A 19,309-nucleotide genomic window follows, 5' to 3' on the forward strand; every position below is an offset into this window, starting at 1 on the left:
GAGCATGATCAAGAAAAGGAGACTTATGTTTTGCATGACTGCACATGTATAAGTTACATTGAATTGTTTGAGTTCTTAAGGGGGGTGGGGAGTGAGGAAAGAAGCGAATTTGGAACACAAAGTTTAAAAAATCAGTGTTAAAATTTGTCTTTACATTCAACTAAGGGGGAAAAGTCTAAATAAATAAATAAATAAATGAAAAGGAGACTTAGAAGAAGTCATACAGAAGAACCAGAAGAAAGTTCACAAAACCCTAGAGAGAACAATCAGCAGAGGGCATTGCATAGTGGCATATGTACCAGAAAGGATAAGAAGGATGAGGCTTGAGAGAAGACCATCAGATTTGGCATTGAAGATATCAATAGTAACCTTGGAGAAAATAGTTTCACTTAAGTGATGAGATTAGGAGCCAAATTGCAAGAGGTTGAAGAGAAGAGAGACAATAGAGATGGGAAACAAAGTGGACAGCTTTATCTTTCTAGAAGTTCAGCTAAGAGAGGGAGGAGAGATATGTGGTGAAGCTTCTCTTCAGGGGAAGTTTGAGTCTAGCAAAAGTTTTTTGGTTTTTTTCAGGATAGAGGAGACATGGACATATTTAAAATTAGAAGGGAAGGAATGAATAGATAGGGAGAGATTATAAGTTAGAGAAAAAGAAGTGATGGTTGAGGGCACAATGTACTGGAGAAATTAGATTAAGGGCCCATGTAAATGGGTTAGGCTTGGCAAAGAGAAGTGCCATCTTAATATCAGAGATTAAAGGAAAAGAAGAGGGAGTTGGGAATGCGGTCAAGGGATTGTGGAGGAAGCCAAGGAGAAAAAAATGGAGCTCATAGCAAATGACCTTCATTTTCTCCACAAATTAGAAGGCAAGGTCCTCAGCTGAGAATATATGGATAGCAGGAGTTATGGGAGACTCAAGGAAAAAAGAAATGGTTTGAATTTCCCCTGTGGATATTGAAAGAGGGCCTCAATTAAGGAGGGATGAAGGGTTGTCTTGATGCAATGAAGTCCCAGTTCAGCATCACATTAGTATGAGGAAAAGAGGCAGATGACGGGAATAATTCAGGACTGGGATTTGGCAAGGGATGAGAAATGCCAGGAGGAAAGGGTAAGGGATTTGAGAGGCCAGGATATCATGGAGACAGATTTGTTAACCACCGAATTGAGTTTTGAAAGAAAAAAAAGTAAAGTAAGAATAATGGCCTGAGAAAGTTAAGAGGTGTTGGAAAGTCTTGATAAAGGAGAAGAAAAGGTTTAGGAAGGGTTAGGTGTAGGGAAAGATGTCAGGATTTTTCATCAAGGAAGTGGAACACTTAGGGTATTGGTGAGATTCAGGATGTAACATTCTTTTGGCTGAGGCCAAATGGATAGTTAAGTCATGGTGTCTGAGAAAACTAGGAAACTAGAAGAATAGGGTGTTTGGGATATCACCATTGTGAATATTGAAGTCCTCTAGGGAGGAAAAGTTAGTCAGTTAAGGACTAGCTCTTTTAGAGAGAAGTTAGGACATGGAGACTGTTACACAATAGCCACCATCAACAATGTTGGACAAAAAAAAATAATAGACTAAACTTTAAAGTACTGCAGAATTATGGAGACAAAAGGAAAGTCTGAAAATGACAATGAGAAGTGAGGAACAGCCCATATTCCCCTCCAGGACCAGTGTGTTGCTCACTAAGTACTGTGTAAATGCTATCAGCACCCCTTAAATTTCAATGCATTGGGGCAACTAGGTGGCGCAGTGGATAGAGCACCGGCCCTGGATTCAGGAGGACCTGAGTTCAAATCCGGCCTCAGACACTTAACACTTACTAGCTGTGTGATCCTGGGCAAGTCACTTAACCCCCAATTGCCTCAGTAAAAAAAAAAATCAATGCATTAAGTCAATTCTCTGTTTGATTTGCCCTAGGTCTAAAATCAGGTTAAATAAAAATGGGAAATTTTTATTGATTTGTTCCATTTAAGTTTAAATTATAACAAGAAACCCTCCTTATTAATAGATTTCCCTTTGTCAATTCTCTTTCAACTCTTCTGGTTACATTAGAGAGAGAGCCTCAACTAGGCTTTAACACATGCTAACCTCCATTTTCACAAGTATGGTGTGTTCCAATTGAGGAAAAGTTGCAAGTAACAGTAACAATAGCTGGTAGTGAGAAGCTTAGGGCAGAATTAAAGTAGTACTATGCAGCAGAAAGCACTGGATATTTAGCACTCTAAATCTATTACAAGAAATTCCATCTCAAAACAACCTATTTGAAAAAAAATATTTCTAATCCTTGGCTTTTTAGAATATGCAAAGCTACAAAATTCCAATAAACATTATCATTTATATATTTGCTAGGATTTTGTTGTAGGAATGGTAGTGACTAAGAGTATCATACCTAATACAGTTTTCAAGCCTAATGAAGAGCTTGAGAGGGGTTGGATTGGGAAGTAAGGAAGATAGCTCTTCTTTCCCTTCTTACCCAGAAGTACAGGTGATCCTCATGGGCCAGCACAGAATCTTTGACCTTTGATCCTTTGCAATTTTTTCCCCTAGAAGTTCAGCTAAGAAAGAGAGGAGAGATATAGGGGAACCTTCTCTTCAGGGGAAAATTGAGTCTAGCAAAAGTGTTTGGGGTTTTTTTCCATGATAGAGGAGATATGGATATATTTGAAATTAGGAGGGAAGGAATGAGTAGATAGGGCGAGATTATAAATTAGAAAGAAGTTATGTTTGAGGGCATGATGTACTGGAGAAGTGAGATCAAGGGCACATGTAAATGGATTGAACTTGGCAAGGAGAAGTCATCTTAATATCAGAAACTAAATGAAAAAAGGAGAAAGTTGGGAATGAGGTCAAGAAACTGTGGAGGAAGACAAGGGAGAAAAAAGGTACCTCATAGCAAATGGCCTCCCCACAAATTAGAAGGAAAGGTCCTCAGCTGAGAGGGTATGGGCTAGTTTGCCCCTCCTTTAGCAACCTAGTGGTCCCCAACTCTTTATATTATTACTGCATGTAGTGCTATCACTCCATTGGCCTTGCTCACTGCAGCTTAGAATTCCTGAGTTCTAGAGATTCTACAGTCTCAACCTTCCCGATACCTGTGATTATAGGCATGTACCACCAAGCCTAGTGGAAATAAGACTTCTGAGGAAAAGAAATGAGGTTACTCAATAGGGAAGGGAAAGCTGAGGAAATAAAGGAGGTGATAGTCTAGTCTATATTTTTTTTCACTATCTATAGACAAAAGGAAATGAGTTTTATATTGCAGGCATAGGGGATTGATACCGAGAAGACTTTTCCAGCAGAAAGGATAGTTGGATGTCACAACTGATTTTCTAATGAGGGAGCTTGAAAATTCTATTTTTCCCCAGAAGACCTTTACAAATAAGATAGATCTGTCTAGTCCTATTGATGTGATAATGTTCGGATTTATTGCTAGTCCTAGGAGTGCTGGGGTTTCAGTGGCTTCCTGTTGAATATCAGTATCCTCCTTGCTCTCTTCCCTATTCCTAGCTTTGGTTTTGTTTTTCTTTTATTCTTAGGTCACTGTGGGAAGTATCTTTGAAGTGGTTTGGGCCATCTTTAGACCTGGAACCTCTTTTGGAATCAGTGTCTTGAGGGCTCTCCGACTTCTAAGAATCTTTAAGGTTACCAAGTAAGTGACCAGAATTTGGAAACCTACCTACTTTAGATATTGGGATTCCTCATTTCTTCCTGCAGATTCATATCTTTCCTATTTCTGCATATATATATATATATATATATATATATGTATATGTATATATATATGTATGTATGTATGTGTGTGTGTATGTATATATATATATATATATATATATACATACACACACACACACACACACACACATTATTTTGGCCAATTCTCCAGCCCTTTCCAGACTCAGTTGGGGATGAATGACATCCCTAAAGATGGACTGGGAAAATTCTCATGTCAGATCCCTGGACAGAATTTCCTAGGGTGACTGAATTTGGCTCCCCTTTTTGTTACGGAAAAGTCTGCAAAATGCAGTTCATTTCATGGACTCTGGTCTGTGGTTAGGGGGAGGATAGAGATGTTGCAGGTAGAAATATTACCTGTTATCTTTCAGGTATTGGGCATCACTACGGAATTTAGTGGTCTCATTGATGAGTTCCATGAAATCCATCATCAGCTTACTCTTCCTACTCTTCCTCTTTATTGTTGTCTTTGCTCTATTGGGAATGCAGCTCTTTGGAGGCAGGTAAGCTCCCACAAGCTTCCTAGATAAAAGAGTCCCCAATTCTATGCCATAATCATCATTAAGTATTGATAATAATAGCTATTACAATAACTAATTTTACGTAGTGTTTTAAGATTCATAACATACTTTTCACATTATTATATGTTTATTTCCATATATTTCCATATATATTATTTGAATGTATGTTTAAATATATTTTTATTCTCATAATCCTGGGAGGTAGGTGCTATTATTACTTCCATTTTACATCTAAGGAAAGTGAGAAAGACAATGGTTAAGTGACTTGCCTAAGGTCATACACTAATTCTCTAAGATAAGATTCTAATGGGTCTATAACCTATGACTTCAGATGATGATATGCCATGACATGATATGGTATATAACATATGATAATATATGATAATACAATTCAAAAGGCTATAATACAACATGCGATAATATAATAAATTATAGTTGATATATGATATGATATATAGAAATATGTACATATACATGTATATATATATGTGTGTGTACACATACATCTTTCTCTCCTGCATATGTGTATGTATATAGTCTTATGGTGTTATTATAACCAAATAACTTATGCCTACTTTACTCCTCATTTACTCCTACCTAACCCATATCTTGAATACATTAAATTACAGGATACCAGATGAGAAAGTGTAATGTTTCTACTGCTGGAAATATTACAAGTGCTTTTAGTGGTAGGGAGTCAGTAGTGCCATCTTTGTGTGTCAATTGAGAATGAATTATTATCATGTCTTGGGGAGAGTGACAAAATATTTAGAAAGTAGGAAGAAAAGGACTATTGATGAAGACTTAGGAAATGGAGGGTGAGAGGTAGAACAGAATGTAAGCCATGAGATTTGGTTTGATTCCAGAGGTTTCATGACATTTTTCTCGCTGCTTTCTCTTATCAGGTTTAACTTTAATGATGGGACTCCTTCAGCAAACTTTGACACCTTTCCTGCAGCCATCATGACAGTATTCCAGGTATGAGACCAAATAAAGATTCTGGAAAGTAAGAAATTTGAATCAAGATGGGGGGAAGAAGAGAGGAGATAAACTAGGATCTCTTGAATCATACTCTTAAGGGATTGTGTTTCTTCCAGATCTTTAGGAGAGCTGCCATTCCTTTTTTGAAACACTGGCTTCTTTTCTTCTCTTCCTTCCTCCTTAGAGCTTTGAACACCCTTCTTTAACTGGTTATAATCATTATAATGACACTCTGAATGTTGGTAGAACGTTTTCCCAGTAATTTATGGTATAGTAGAAAGAATGTCAGAGTAGGACTCAAGAGTTCTGGGTTTCATCCCCAACTCTGCCACTGTCTACACGACCTTGAGAAAAGTTACATTATTTCTTTGGTTCTCAGTTTCCTCATCTGTAAAATTGGAAGGTTAGACCATGTGATCTTTAAAGTTCTTTCAAGCTTTATAATCTATCTTCCATGAATCATCTCTTTTATCTTTTCAGTTTTACTGTGAGGTAGGAAGGTGTCCTGGTTATAGTTCCATGTCTGGTACAATGGATCAGTCAAAGGGCTCAGATAAACAGTTCCATTAATAAAACATCCAACATCTTCTTAAGTCAAAGCAATCCCTAAGGCAGAAAAAAGGCAGTCTAGTAAGGTAAAAACAGGTATAAGTCTCCAGTAAAGGGATTAAAAACAGTTAGCAAGAAAGTTCCCTGGGGTCTTAGGACATTTCTGTCAAAATCCTACAACTATTTTTCTATCCTATTTGCCCAAAGGTCCATAGTTGGATCCTAGATCAATGTATACAGGGGTAAAGTTAACAGGAACACATTTGCTAATGCCATTGCATCTTGGCTCACAACAACATGTAGAAGTGGGGAGGTTAAACTCAAGTCTTTTCGGTTCCACAAATGTCCTGACTCACCATGGAAATGGTACATTTTTATTCCAATTTCACCAACAGGAAAACTGAAGTAGAATTATATCAAGTAATTTATCCAAAGTCATAGTTGGCCAGCCACAGTGACAAGACCAGCACCTAGATATCCTGAGACTCAACCAAGGACACTCTTTTTACTAGTAAATACTTCCTCAGAATCTTCAGGTTGATCCAATTCACTGGGATCAAAGGTCACAATAATAATCAATTTTCTATATATTCATAGGTGGGGTTCTTATAACAAAATAATAAAGATGGAAAGTCAGGATGTCTGTGGCTTAGCACTGACCTATTTTGCTGCCATACTGTTTTCAGCACTTGAGCCTTCTAGCACATGTTATGACAAAAAGGCATTTTGAGGATGGGGGAGAAGGTAATCAATCTGTGTGAGTAGGCTTAACATGCAACTGGAACTGTTTTTCAGAACCATAGAATCGCAGAGTTTTACAGTTGGAAAGGACCTTAGCACCCATTTGGTCTACCCCATAACTGAAAAAGAATCTCCACTACAAAATTCCCCACAAATTCTCATATAGCCTCTGTCTGAAGACTTCTAATGAGGGACAAATTATGACAACCAGAAGCCACCCATTCCACTTGTGGAAAATTCGAATCCATAGAAAATTTTCCCTAACATCAAGCCAAAATTTGCTTCTTTGTAGCTTCTACCCATTGCTCCTAGTTCTACTTCCTGCAGCCAAATCTAATTCCTCTTTCACAGGATAGCAGCTTGAATACTTGAATAAACTATCATGTCCCACTCTTCCCTTCTCTTCACCAACTAAACATCCATAATTCCTTTAACCAATTTTCATATTCCATAAACTCTCAAAGTCCTTTATCATCCAGGTTGCCCTTTAAAAGATGGGTCCTCTTATTTATGACACTAGTTCTCCCTATCCCATCCAGGCTTGAAAGTGGAGTGTTGATTCATGGGGATGATTTCATTACTGATAAGCACAGTAGCTTTGATCTCTTCTAATTGTTCCCTGGGCTGGTTTGCCCTTCCTAAGACAACCTGGTAGTCCCCTGCTCCCAGGTGCTTGCTGTAGTGATGTTAGATTGTTTATGGACCCCCATTTGGCTTTGCCCACTGTAGCTCAAAATTCCTGAGTGGAAGTGATCCTCCTGCCTCAGCCTCCCCAGTAGCAAGGATGACAGGTGAGCTTTACTACACCAAGGCTACATGAATCCTTAGCGTTGTTTTTCTGTCCCTTTGGTGGGCTGATGAAGCATATGGACTCTCTTAGAAGAATGTTTTTAAATGCACAAAATAAAATACATAGGATTACAAAGGAAACCAATTGTACTAAAAACTCTATTTCTGGTATCGTGCTTTAAAGTTTATTAATGCTTTACAAATATTATTTCATGGGCAGCTAGGTGGCACAGTGGATAAAGCCTGACCCTAGATTCAGGAGGATCTGAGTTCAAATCTGACCTCAGACATCTGACACTTACTAGCTGTGTGACCTTGGGCAAGTCACTTAACCCTTGTTGCCCTGCAAAAAAAAAATGCTACAAAGGAAATATTATCTCATTTGATTCTTACACTACCCTGGGGGTAGGTGCTATTCTGAGCCCTATTTTACACGTGAATGAAACATTCGCTATCTATAAAGCACCTTGCTAAGTGCTGGCAATACAAATAGAAAAGTAAAATAAGCCCTGGTCTCAAGGAGTCCAAATTCTAATGAGAAAGACAACCAATATGGAAAGTTTAGAATATAAAATAGATTATAAAGTCCCCTAGTCTTTTGGGCATAACTGCAAAGCAGATATTAATGCCTCTTCTTCAAATTCATTATTTAATGTTGCTATTCACAGGCCCCTTTGGGTCAAGGTCTTGAGCTGTCCCAATGGGGTCTGGGAGGAGATGTTGGGCCAAGTGGTAGTGATGCTCTGATTTGATTTGATTTTGCCTGGCATATGCTATCTCCTGCCTCATCCTCAGAGCATCTGGCTACTTCAGTTATGCTGGCTTTCCTTTCTTGTATGGGACAGTTGGTTGGGGAAGGGGGAAAAAAGGGAATAAGCATTTATATAACATCTAATACGTTCCTGATACTGTGCTATGTGGGGTTTTTTTGTTTTGTTTTGTTTCATTTTATTGTTTTGTTTTACAAATATCTCATTTGATCCTCACAATAATCCTATAAGGTAGACGCTGTTATATACACATTTTATAGTTAAGGAAACTAAGGCAGACAAAAGTTAAATGACTTGCCCGTGGTTACACAGATACTAAGTGTGTGAGGCTGGATTTGAACTCAGATCTTCCTGACTAATCCATCCATTGTGCTTCCTCATGGCAGTCCCCTTCTCCACAGCAATTGTTTCCCCAGATAATGGCTGTGGGGACCAGGTTAGAAACAAGTCTGTTGGTTTGGTAAGGGGTTGGGGCTCTGCTATTCCCAAAGTTCTTGTGTTTTGGGGTCCTGGGCTGTCCCCATCAAGTTCTTAAAGGAAATATTGGTAAAGGTGGTAGTGGTAATTAAACTTTTCTGGCACATTCTGCCTTTTGTCTCTTCTCTGCTGCTTCAGCTAGGCTGGTTCACCTACCTTGGGTGTGGCAGTTTGTTTGATGAGGAAACTGAGATAGACAGAGGTTAAATGACTTTCCCAGGGCCACACAGCTAAGAAATTCTGAGGCCAGATTTTAACTCAGGTCTTCCTGACTAAAGTTAAGCCCTCTGTCCACTGTGCCACCCAGATGTCTCATATTGAAATACAGTTATCAAAATATTTTTAAAAACACAAAATATCTGATGTGCTAATATATCTAGTTGGACACCTAATAACTGTAATAATTTATAAATAATAATAAATATAAATAATGTTTTGAAATATCTACAACTTTAATATGATATTAAAATATGTGATTTCTATTGTTGACAAAGTCATAGATATTGCTAAAACAATTGTGACGTTGCCTACATTCAAAAATGCTAAATTTCAGTTAGAGATTCATGAAAATAAAGATGTAATTTTTTTCCTATTCAAGTTCACAGACTCCCTGTGATCTATCCATGGCTCCATGGCTTTCAAGTTAACCCCTTTCTTAGAAGGAGACTAAATGAAGGGAGAGTAGATGGATATTAAAGTTTGTCTAAGTTTGTAGATTGGAAGTTTCCCTTCAGCCAACTTGTGTTTAACCTTGCTACTCTTGGCTTTGTGCAGATCTTGACAGGTGAGGACTGGAATGAGGTGATGTACAATGGGATCCGCTCCCAGGGTGGAGTTAGCTCTGGTATGTGGTCTGCCATCTACTTCATCGTTCTCACTCTGTTTGGAAACTGTATCCTTTCTTCTGGGTTTTAATAATGTTTTCAACTTGCTTATATTGTGAAGAGTAAGAGTTGGTAGAGGTGATATGAAGAGTTTCCAATTATCTCTTCAAACTAAATTAATCAGTGTTTATTTCAATCTTCTCTATGCCCAAGACTGGACTAAGTGATCAATCTATTTTAAAAGGGAAGATAACAGAAAGAATAAACAATTTTATACAGCATCTACCATGTGCCAGACATTGTGCTAAGCACAGTAGAGATATTGTCTCTTGATATTCAGAAATTTAGTTCTCCGACAATTTGTTACCTGTTCTGCATTAATCACTGGACTAGATTCTGGGGATACATAAATAAGAGCCTCTTCCTTCAAGGAATTTATAATTTAATAAGGAAGAAGAGAAAAGAGTATAAAGAAAAGACCATTCTTGCTTTCATCATATCTGATCTTCAAAATCAATCCTACCTGACTAAGGTTTTCTTCATTTTCTCTTAGAGACTCATACCCCAGATCTGGATAGTGGGAGTTGATACCTTTTCTAAAACTATGCCAATTAGTCATTCAGTGTGGGTTGGTTAGTGGAAAAAGGATTGGACTTGGAATAAGAGAGAGCTGAGTTCAAATCCTACCTCTGATACTTGTGCTATTTACCATAAGCAAATCACTTACTATTTTTTTTTTTTGGTGAGGCAATTGGGGTTAAGTGACTTGCCCAGGGTCACACAGCTAGTAAGTGTTAAGTGAACTCAGGTACTCCTGACTCCAGGGCCGGTGCTCCATCCACTGCGCCACCTAGCTGCCCCCACTTACTCTTACTGAACCCCAGTTTCTTATCTGTAAAATGGGGCTAATACTTCTTGTGTTACCTATCTTTCAAGGTAGCTATGAAGAAAACATTTTGAAAACTTTAAAACATTACATAAGTGTGAGTTATTATTTTTAGCTTCAATGAATAGGAAAAATATATCATGATTTCTACTTCCAAATTTAAAAAGTGATGAATATTACTTTTGCTTTTAACCTGTATTACCAAATGTTAACAGAATCAGTCCATGATTATCATAATCTTCATCATTTTAATAATCATGGTGGGGTACATTTCACTGGACTCTCTTTTGCTTTTAATTTTTACAAACAATTAGAAAAAATCATACTCTCATTAGCAAAGGAAAACATTACTTTGTATTAACAGTTTATAATCAATAGGTCTTCAAATTTAACTTCAGAACCATTATCTGTAGTTTACAAACTTATATATAGACTCTAAGCATTTACATTTGCAAATTAGATAGAACACAGTATTGTCTTTTTAAGACAGGTGGTATTCTCTACCTTTCTCCTGGAGGAAAAATGGGCTATCAAGTAGCTTTCCCTTTTAGTAGGTACAAGAATACACCTGTATCATTGTACCAAGAACATGAAAAAGTTTTATTAAACTTGTAATCATAAAAAATGGTTGAAAAAATAGGACTTATGAAGATATTTGGATGGGGAGAGGGTACTATTTTAGAAAAACCTATTTAGTTATATAATAACCCTTCTGAGTTATGAGGTGGTTTGTTTGGGGTTTTTTGTGTGTTTGATTTTTTTTTAATATGGAGGCCCATGGCTGTCAGACAAAAAAGAATATATGTGTGTGTGTGTGTGTGTTAGTAAGTATCAAGTGTTTGAGGTCAGATTTGAACTCAGGTCCTCCTGACTGCAGGGCTAGTGCTTTATCCACAGTGCCACCTAGCTGCCCCCCACCCCCTTTCCCTTTGATTACACATTTCTTTATGGTTGCTGAGATTTGAAGTGATAGCTATTTAGAGGCAGAGATTACCTGACCTCTTGTCAAAGTCTGGTATTGGTCTCCCCTTAGTAATCCTGCTACTTTCCTAATTGAGAAAAACTAGGGAAGTCTTATCCCAGCCTTATCAAGTTTTCCTGGTTTTTCAAAAAAAATATTTATCCTTAACATCTCCCAGACACCCTACTGAATGTGTTCTTGGCCATCGCTGTGGACAATTTGGCCAATGCTCAGGAGCTGACAAAGGTAAGGACTTCAAGGTAAGGTCTTCAAGGACCTTATTAATCCACAGAGCTGTGTCAACACTCCAAAGCTTGTGACCCTGTGGTAGCCAGGTGGATATTGGCTAGGTGCAATGTACAGAGTAGTTGCTGAACAAACACACCAACTTCTCATAACAGTAAACTATGAGTTTCTCTCTTTATTAAGCATCTATCCTGGTTCATAGAAGTGTAAGGTATGGATATGTTGGATGTTATTGATATTTCAGAAACTCTCTCAAATTGGCTCACTCATCACATCAGCCTGAGCTCACTTTTGGGTGAGCTTCCCTCTCTCAATCCTAAACCACATACTTATAGAATTGAAAACAAATCATAGTAAATAGCTCTACTTTTTGCCAACAATTTCCAAAAATGTAAATTAGCCCTTAAGGGAAAAGACGTCTACTTGTAGGCTATGATGGCTAAAAATTTGAACCTTTTATCCCCCTATCCAACCCTCCTCCTATCAGTCAGAAGGAAAATGGGAAATGAAATGAAAGCAGGGGTAAAAAGGAGCTGAGTTGGTTTGTTTTTGTTTTTGTTTTTGGTCACTGTTCTAAGGAAGCTAGGGGAAGACAGGGACCATGGACCAGGGTGCAGTAGTCTTATCAGGTACTCCAGCTTCTGGTTTCCAGTCATTCTTCCATGCTAGTTCACTCCCTCCCTCTGGCCTGCCCAATCACATATCCGCTTTCATGCGTATTCTGCCACATCATGGGGTTTCAGCTCATCTTAATTCCCCTGTTTTCACAGGGGCTACACCCAGTCCCCCATTTACAGAAACAAAAATTTCAGAGTTAAAAAAATTTCAGAGGTCATATAGTCTAGACTAAATTTGCCTGCCCCTTTCAACTGATTCTCATATGACTTGAACTAATGTCCCTGGACACTTTCCAGCTTATCAACATTGTTCTTAAACTATGGTACCTAAAACTCAACACAATACCCCCAAATGAGGGTTGACAATGACAGTAGACTATCACCTCCATATTGCTGAAGGCAATACCTCTTAAGGCAAGAACATATTAGCTTTTTTGGCTTTTATATAGCCAAAGAGGAGAAAGGGATCTAGTCCAGGGATACAGAGGTATACCCCTGTTTGATCTGGGCAAGAAAACAGAGGCATATTTGGTCTTTTCCATCTCCTACCTTTCCTGAAGGGCATTGGGAAAACAGGGAGAGAACATCAAGAGGTGAAATACAGTTGTGGTGGTGGTGGCAGGAACCAAATTCTTTCGATGGAAATGGAATATGGTGAGAGCTTCAGAATACATTGTAAATATGTGTTTTGAAGGCCTCACAGTAGGTTTCATCAAGAAAGAGTGGTTATTTCAGGGGATGTTCTGTTCTAACCAGGGAAGGGATTTCATGAAAAACATGTCTTACCCCTGAAGGGGAGAAATCCAGGCCACAGAAGGAGCTTGGGCCCAAAGATATGTGAAATGGGGTGGGGTCCATAAGTCCAGAAAGATGTTATATTTAACCCTAAGATAAGGAGATGATGAGTCAAAGTTCTTGTATGTGGCCTGAGTCCCTTGATCCAGACATGGAGTTCCTAATCATGTGTGTGCATCTTGTTTTCCATTGCTCCTTGAAGGCCGGAGTACTTCCATTTTTACTTTTTTATTTCCAGTGCCTAGCACAGAGAATAGCACATGATAAGAACTTGACAAATCCTCATTGATTTATTGATCAATTCTACCTTGTTACCCTGACACCCATATGAATTAAAATTCATGAAAACTAGGCTTCTCAGAAGAAGGACCCTAAAAACAGTTAGAGAAGGCAATTGTCAGGGAGATCTGCCTTGGTAGAAAAAATTGCTCACCTTGAACTCCCTATACCAATGATATCACGTGTCCTCGCTTAAAGGAAAAAAAGGGCCCTAAATAATAAGTGAACAAAGTAATCCAGTTGATTAATAACTTTAGTAAAGTCACAGGACAAAAAAAAATGAATTTAGAAACATCAGCATCATCTCTATATTTTTAACAAAAACCAGGAAGAAACGATAATAAAAAGAAAAAGTCCATTTGAAACAATAATAAAATACCCAAAACATCTGGGAATTAACCTGACAACATAAACAGGACCTATATAAATCCCAATACAAACCAACTTGCAAAAACATAGGAAGACCTAAATGATTAGAAAGGTCTTCAGTACTCTTCCCACCAACATATTGCCGCCTGAATTAATCAGCACATTTAATGCCATACCGATCAAACTATCAAGGAATTATTTTATAGCATTATACAAAATAATGAGTTAATTTGAATAATGCTAAATAATACCAATACATACAAAAGATAAAGAATTTCAAATAAAGTAATGAAAATGGGAATGGAGTATTTCTTGCCAGATCTCAATTTGTATCATAAAGTAGTGATTCTGAAAACTGTTTGGTATTGGTTAATAAACAGAAAAAAAAAAAAAGAGAGATCAGTGAAATAAACCACAAGACAAGAAAAGACCTGGAGGCAAAATGAAAACAGCAGTTGAATGTTTGATAAACACAAGGATACAAATTACATGGGGCTACTCCCTATTTGATGATAACTCCTGTGAAAATGGAAAAGCAATTTGACCGGCAATTGGTTTAAATCAGCAGTTTTTACCATTTATCATACTGAGATCCAAGTGTATAAATGATATGAATATAAAGGTCATCCTTCTAAAAAAATGGAAAAGAATAGAGAGTTGCACCTCTCACATTTACGGTTAGGGATAAAACTCATAATTGGACAGTAGATAAAGGATTTTTAAAAGACAAAATAAACAATTTCATTTATATGAAACTGAAATTATTCAAAAGCAATTTTGCTAGAATAAAATAAGCAATGAGTTAAAAGAAAATATCACCATCAAACATTTCTGATAAATTAGCACAAACATGTTAGAGAATTAGTACAAATATATAGGACTAACAGATACATAACACAGACATATAAGAGAAAGAATCATCCTCTAATAGATGTGTTCAAGGGGAAGAAACCATTTTTAAAATAAGAAATATAAATTGTCAACCACCACAGGAAAAAATTGTTCCCAATTACTAATCATAAGAGAAATGAGGTATCACATCATACCCATTAAATTGGCAAAGTTCAGAAATGGTAAATGTTGGAAAGACTACTGGAAGACAATTATACTAATACACTAGTAGAACTGTGAATTGGTTTAACCTAAACATTCTGGAAAGCAATTTAGAATTATGTGTGAAAATTTACTAAATTATTCATGTACTTTGACTCACTGAGCTAGCTGTTGGGCATATTATTTTCCCCAAGGAGGTCAAAGAAATAAAGAAGTAAGAAAGGTACATGTATACCAAAATATTAATAGAATTGCTTTCTGTGGGAGCAAAAAGCCAGAAACAAAATACTGTCCATTAATTGGAGAATGGCTGAATAAATTGTAGTTTATAAACAGAATGATATAATAGTACATGATAAGGAAATATTAATACAAACAATTCAGAGGCATATGAGAATATGTATAATGAACTGGTGAAGAGCAAAGTAGGCAGAACAAGAGAGCTGAATACATAATGATGACAATAATGTAAATGAAGATAACAGTAAAGGATAACAGAATTTAGGCCATATATAGTGACCAATGTTAGTTGCAGATAAAAATACTAAAAGCACTTCCTTCTTCTCTGTTAAGAAATGTCGTCTAATTTTCAAGTGTTAGATCCTTGTCGGTTACAATAACTATATGAAATATTTTTGCTTTTACATACATACCCATGTACATACATACATATATACATACATATACATATACATGCATACATACATACACATTTGTAAGAAATGGTACTATTGGTATGGTTTGTTGGAAAGTTATTGGGGCAGCTAGGTGACACAGTGGATAGCGCACTGGCCCTGGAGTCAGGAGGACCTGAGTTCAAATCTGACCTCAGACACTTAACACTTACTAGCTGTGCGACCCTGGGCAAGTCACTTAACCCCAATTGCCTCACAAAAAAGAAAGAAAGAAAGGAAGGAAGGAAGGAAGGAAGGAAGGAAGGAAGGAAGGAAGGAAGGAAGGAAGGAAGGAAGGAAGGAAGGAAGGAAGGAAGGAAGGAAGAAAGAAAGTTATTGGCATTTAAAAACAAAGTGCATAAATAAAATATTATAAATAAAAATAAAGTAAAGGGATCAGACCAAATAATCTTCCAGGCTCTGCTCTGCCCTTTGCTCTCTGTATGACTGTGACTTTTCACTTACCCCCATACTTTACACTATCTAGTTTTTTTGTGTTTTTTTTGTGTGTGTGTGTGTGTGTGTGAGTCAATTGGGGTTAAGTGACTTGCCCAGGGTCACACAGCTAGTAAGTGTTAAGTGTCTGAGGCCGGATTTGAACTCAGGTCCTCCTGACTCCAGGGCTGGCACTCTATCCACTGCACCACCTAGCTTCCCCTATGCTACCTAGTTCTTAATAAGCTTTCAGAGCAATCCCAAACTTTGAAGTAGTATGGTAGAAAGAATGATGGTCTTGAAGTCAAGGATCTGTTCTTTGAATCCTGATTCTGCCATTTATCAATAGGTTAACCTTGGCAAGTCACTTAACTTTTTATGCCTCAGTTTACTTATATATAAAATGAGAGGGGTTGGCCCAAATGATCTTTGAGGCCTTTTGTTTTAGTTTATGACCCTATAGTTCCAGTGCCTTGCCCAGTGTCTCTCTCTTTTCTGCCACTTGCATGCTTCCATTGGTCAACAAAACCCTTTCTGGAAGCTGGAAAGATCAGAAGAAGCAGTTCTCCAGGAAAGACGTGATCTGCTTTGTGTTCCATGTCAAAGGACAACTTTATTTTCTATGTAGGATGAACAGGAGGAAGAGGAGGCCTTCAATCAGAAGCATGCCCTACAGAAAGCCAAGGAAGTCAGCCCAATGTCTGCACCTAACATGCCTTCTATTGAGTAAGTTGATGATCCATGCCTCATTGATGGGTGACTTCCCCTCCCTGACTCAGGGGATCCTGACTTAGGGTACCAGGGGATTTAGTCTATTAGTAGATTCAGGGACTATCCACTTGAGACCAGAATTGGACTGAGTCTCCAAAATGGGAGGGAAAGGTAGTGGATAAAGTGAGCGGGTCTGTAACTTATTATAGAATCACAGTTCCTTCCACAACCTTGGTTGCACTGTGGATTTTGCATCTGCTGCCAAGATGTGGGAGGGCAATGGAAGAAGGGTCTATGACCAAGGGGGTTAGTAGGAGTTTTTTTCAAACACTGGACTCTCCCCCCACCCCTGCTGCCCAAAGAGGTATAACCTAAAGCTTATGGCTGGTGGGAGGGAAATCACATGGGAATCTTGTAAACTAGGGCTTCAGCAATTCCTGGGAAGATTTCCGTGAGGTGGTACTGAATAGGACGAAAGTAGTATCGATAGCTTCTTAATAGGGGTGTTCTGAAATTACTAGCAGTCTGTATGTGGACATACTCCCTAGTTCTAAAGATTCTTATCCTTCTGTTGTCTTCTGAGCCCAGGGTTCCTAACATACTTTTAGGGTAAGAAAGGTGATGTAGATACTTACCGACTTTCTGTAAGTGAGAAGAGGGGCCTTCAGAGATGTTTTCATCAGGAGAGGGAACCAAAATGGCTTATTGTTTGAGGAAGAAGACTCACTGGACTTTGGGGAGAAATGTCTTGGAGGACCAGAACAGAGATTATGAGAGGAGGCTTCAAACTCTGGTGGTGGTGGTGGTGTTGGTATGTGTGTGTGTGTGTGTGTGTGTGTGTGTGTGTGTGTGTGTGTGTGTGTGTGTGTGTGCGTGTGTGTGTGTGTGTGAGAAAAGCCCTAGAATCCAGGAGACAAGAAGTGAGACTTCAAAATAGGATTTTTTTTGGCAGAGTTAAAAAACTTACTTCAACCATTCAGATCATTAGTCCTAAGGTCAACATAACTGTCTTGTTTTTACCCGCATCTACCTGTCCATCCTCCCCTTTAAATGAGAAGTGCTGAGCTAGTGAACAAAGTCAAGGTTAATTATTTGGGATTTAATTAATTAAAAGGCTGTGCCAAACAGAGGCTTGATGTTGTTTCTTTGTCTTGAGACTCCCATCCATGAGGACACCTCATAACTTGGTTCCACAGATTAATGGGGAAGGAAGAGGGCTTTCCCATAACGCCAGTATTCCCTTCTAGAGTCTTCTCTTTGTGCCTTAGGAAAGAACTTTTTTCCAGTCTTGATCTAAGGAGGCCTGGATTTGAAGACTGTAGCCAGAAAAAGCTGTCAGATAAGAATGACAGAAGGGTATTACCATTTGGTAGTTGCTATTAAAAACACAGGGAAGATGACAACAAACAAATATGAGGTGGATAGAGTGTATTAGGGATTAGATGATAAGGATGAAAGCTTTGATGAGACTGATAGCTGCAGAAGTCCTAGACCTTTGATTGTGATGTATGTGCTGTGTGTATCAATGGCTGTCCTTTACATAACTTTAAAGGAGATCTATCTACCTGCTCTTTAGGTGGGCAATTTAATGGGCTTGTGTGTGCCTTAATGTACACAGAGGGACAGAGCAGTTGAAGAAATCCTGGATTACTCAAGAGATTTGGTTTCTCTTGGTTTTGCATCCACCTCTCTATGTTTCTTTGAGATGAGAGAACCACAGTGCTACTGTGGGAAGAATGTTGGCCCTTTCTTCAGACAACCTATAGTCATATCGCAGCTATGCCATTCACTAACTCTGTGACTCTGGGAAAATTATGTAAACTCTTCGGACCTTAGTGATCTCATGTGTAAAATGGAGATGATAAGAATTCTCCTGCCTTCTTCACGGAGTTGTTGTGTGGTTTATACCAGGGTTATGCATGAATGGAGTTACCACATTACTGGTGTGGTGAATATGTGGATGTTTTTCTGTGGTTCAATAAAAAAGGAATGTATGGACCCTTGATGTGAATGTGGATGAGAATACATGAATTTGTAAGTGGAAGAATAAGTGAAATATACATGTGTTTGTATTTGCCTCTAAGGTTTCATGTGGTCCCTTGCCTGGTCATTCTCTCTGAGTGAGTGTGACTCTCTGCTTACATGTTTCTATATTCTTACACACATATCTTTGTGTGATGGGCATTAGGATTTCTGAAAATCTGCAAATAGATGGATGAACTAGTGCTTTTCTTAGTGGATATGCATGCTGGCTGACTAAAGTTATGCTTTCATTTCTGTATGACAACATTACATTTTTTTAGACATACAATGTTACTGTCTTCTTCATTTGAGGTGGGGGGGCACACACTCATTTTGATATATAAACATGTTCATATTAATTGGTGTGCAAATTATAAATGCATGTTGTTTATTTACAGATAAATTAGAATTTGAGTTCTCAGTTGTGTAAAAACCTATACTCAGAGGGTCTTTCCAAACCCCAATCTTCATTATTTCCTCAAGCCATATCCTCTTTTACCCCAGATTTTTTGCATTTTGTTGCATTTTTGAGGGAGGGGATGAAGCATGACATTTTCTCAGAACATTCTTTACTGTTGGGTGACAGGGCTCCTAGGAAGGGAGGAGCATCCATGAATCTCCCACTGTGTGCAACCATCCTACTTTGGAGCTTAGTACTTGCCTACAACAACTCTACTACAATGGCATGTACTCCTCTCTTTGAGAAGGATGATAATATGCTGTCCTTCTTCTAGAAATATGATGCTACTGGCCCATCAGTAGGATATGCTCTCTGAATGATCTTTTTTTTCCATTTGTTGCATAATGGGCTATGCCAACTAGGGGAAGGGGTGGTTGTGCAACAATGTATGATTATTTATCATCATCACCAACAACCAATCATCA

At 38.1% G+C, this 19,309-nt stretch overlaps 1 protein-coding gene across 1 annotated transcript in view; it reads left to right on the forward strand.

Moving 5' to 3' along the window:
- Positions 1-19,309, forward strand: part of CACNA1E (calcium voltage-gated channel subunit alpha1 E) — a 649,518-nt gene that overhangs the window by 522,835 nt on the left and 107,374 nt on the right. Inside the window, 6 exon segments of the mRNA XM_043963674.1 lie at positions 3,529-3,641; positions 4,096-4,227; positions 5,151-5,223; positions 9,327-9,444; positions 11,402-11,469; positions 16,320-16,417. Of these exon segments, the coding sequence (XP_043819609.1) occupies positions 3,529-3,641; positions 4,096-4,227; positions 5,151-5,223; positions 9,327-9,444; positions 11,402-11,469; positions 16,320-16,417 (602 nt within the window).

Source organism: Dromiciops gliroides, chromosome 4 (genome assembly GCF_019393635.1).
Source record: "Dromiciops gliroides isolate mDroGli1 chromosome 4, mDroGli1.pri, whole genome shotgun sequence".
NCBI lineage: Eukaryota > Metazoa > Chordata > Mammalia > Microbiotheria > Microbiotheriidae > Dromiciops > Dromiciops gliroides.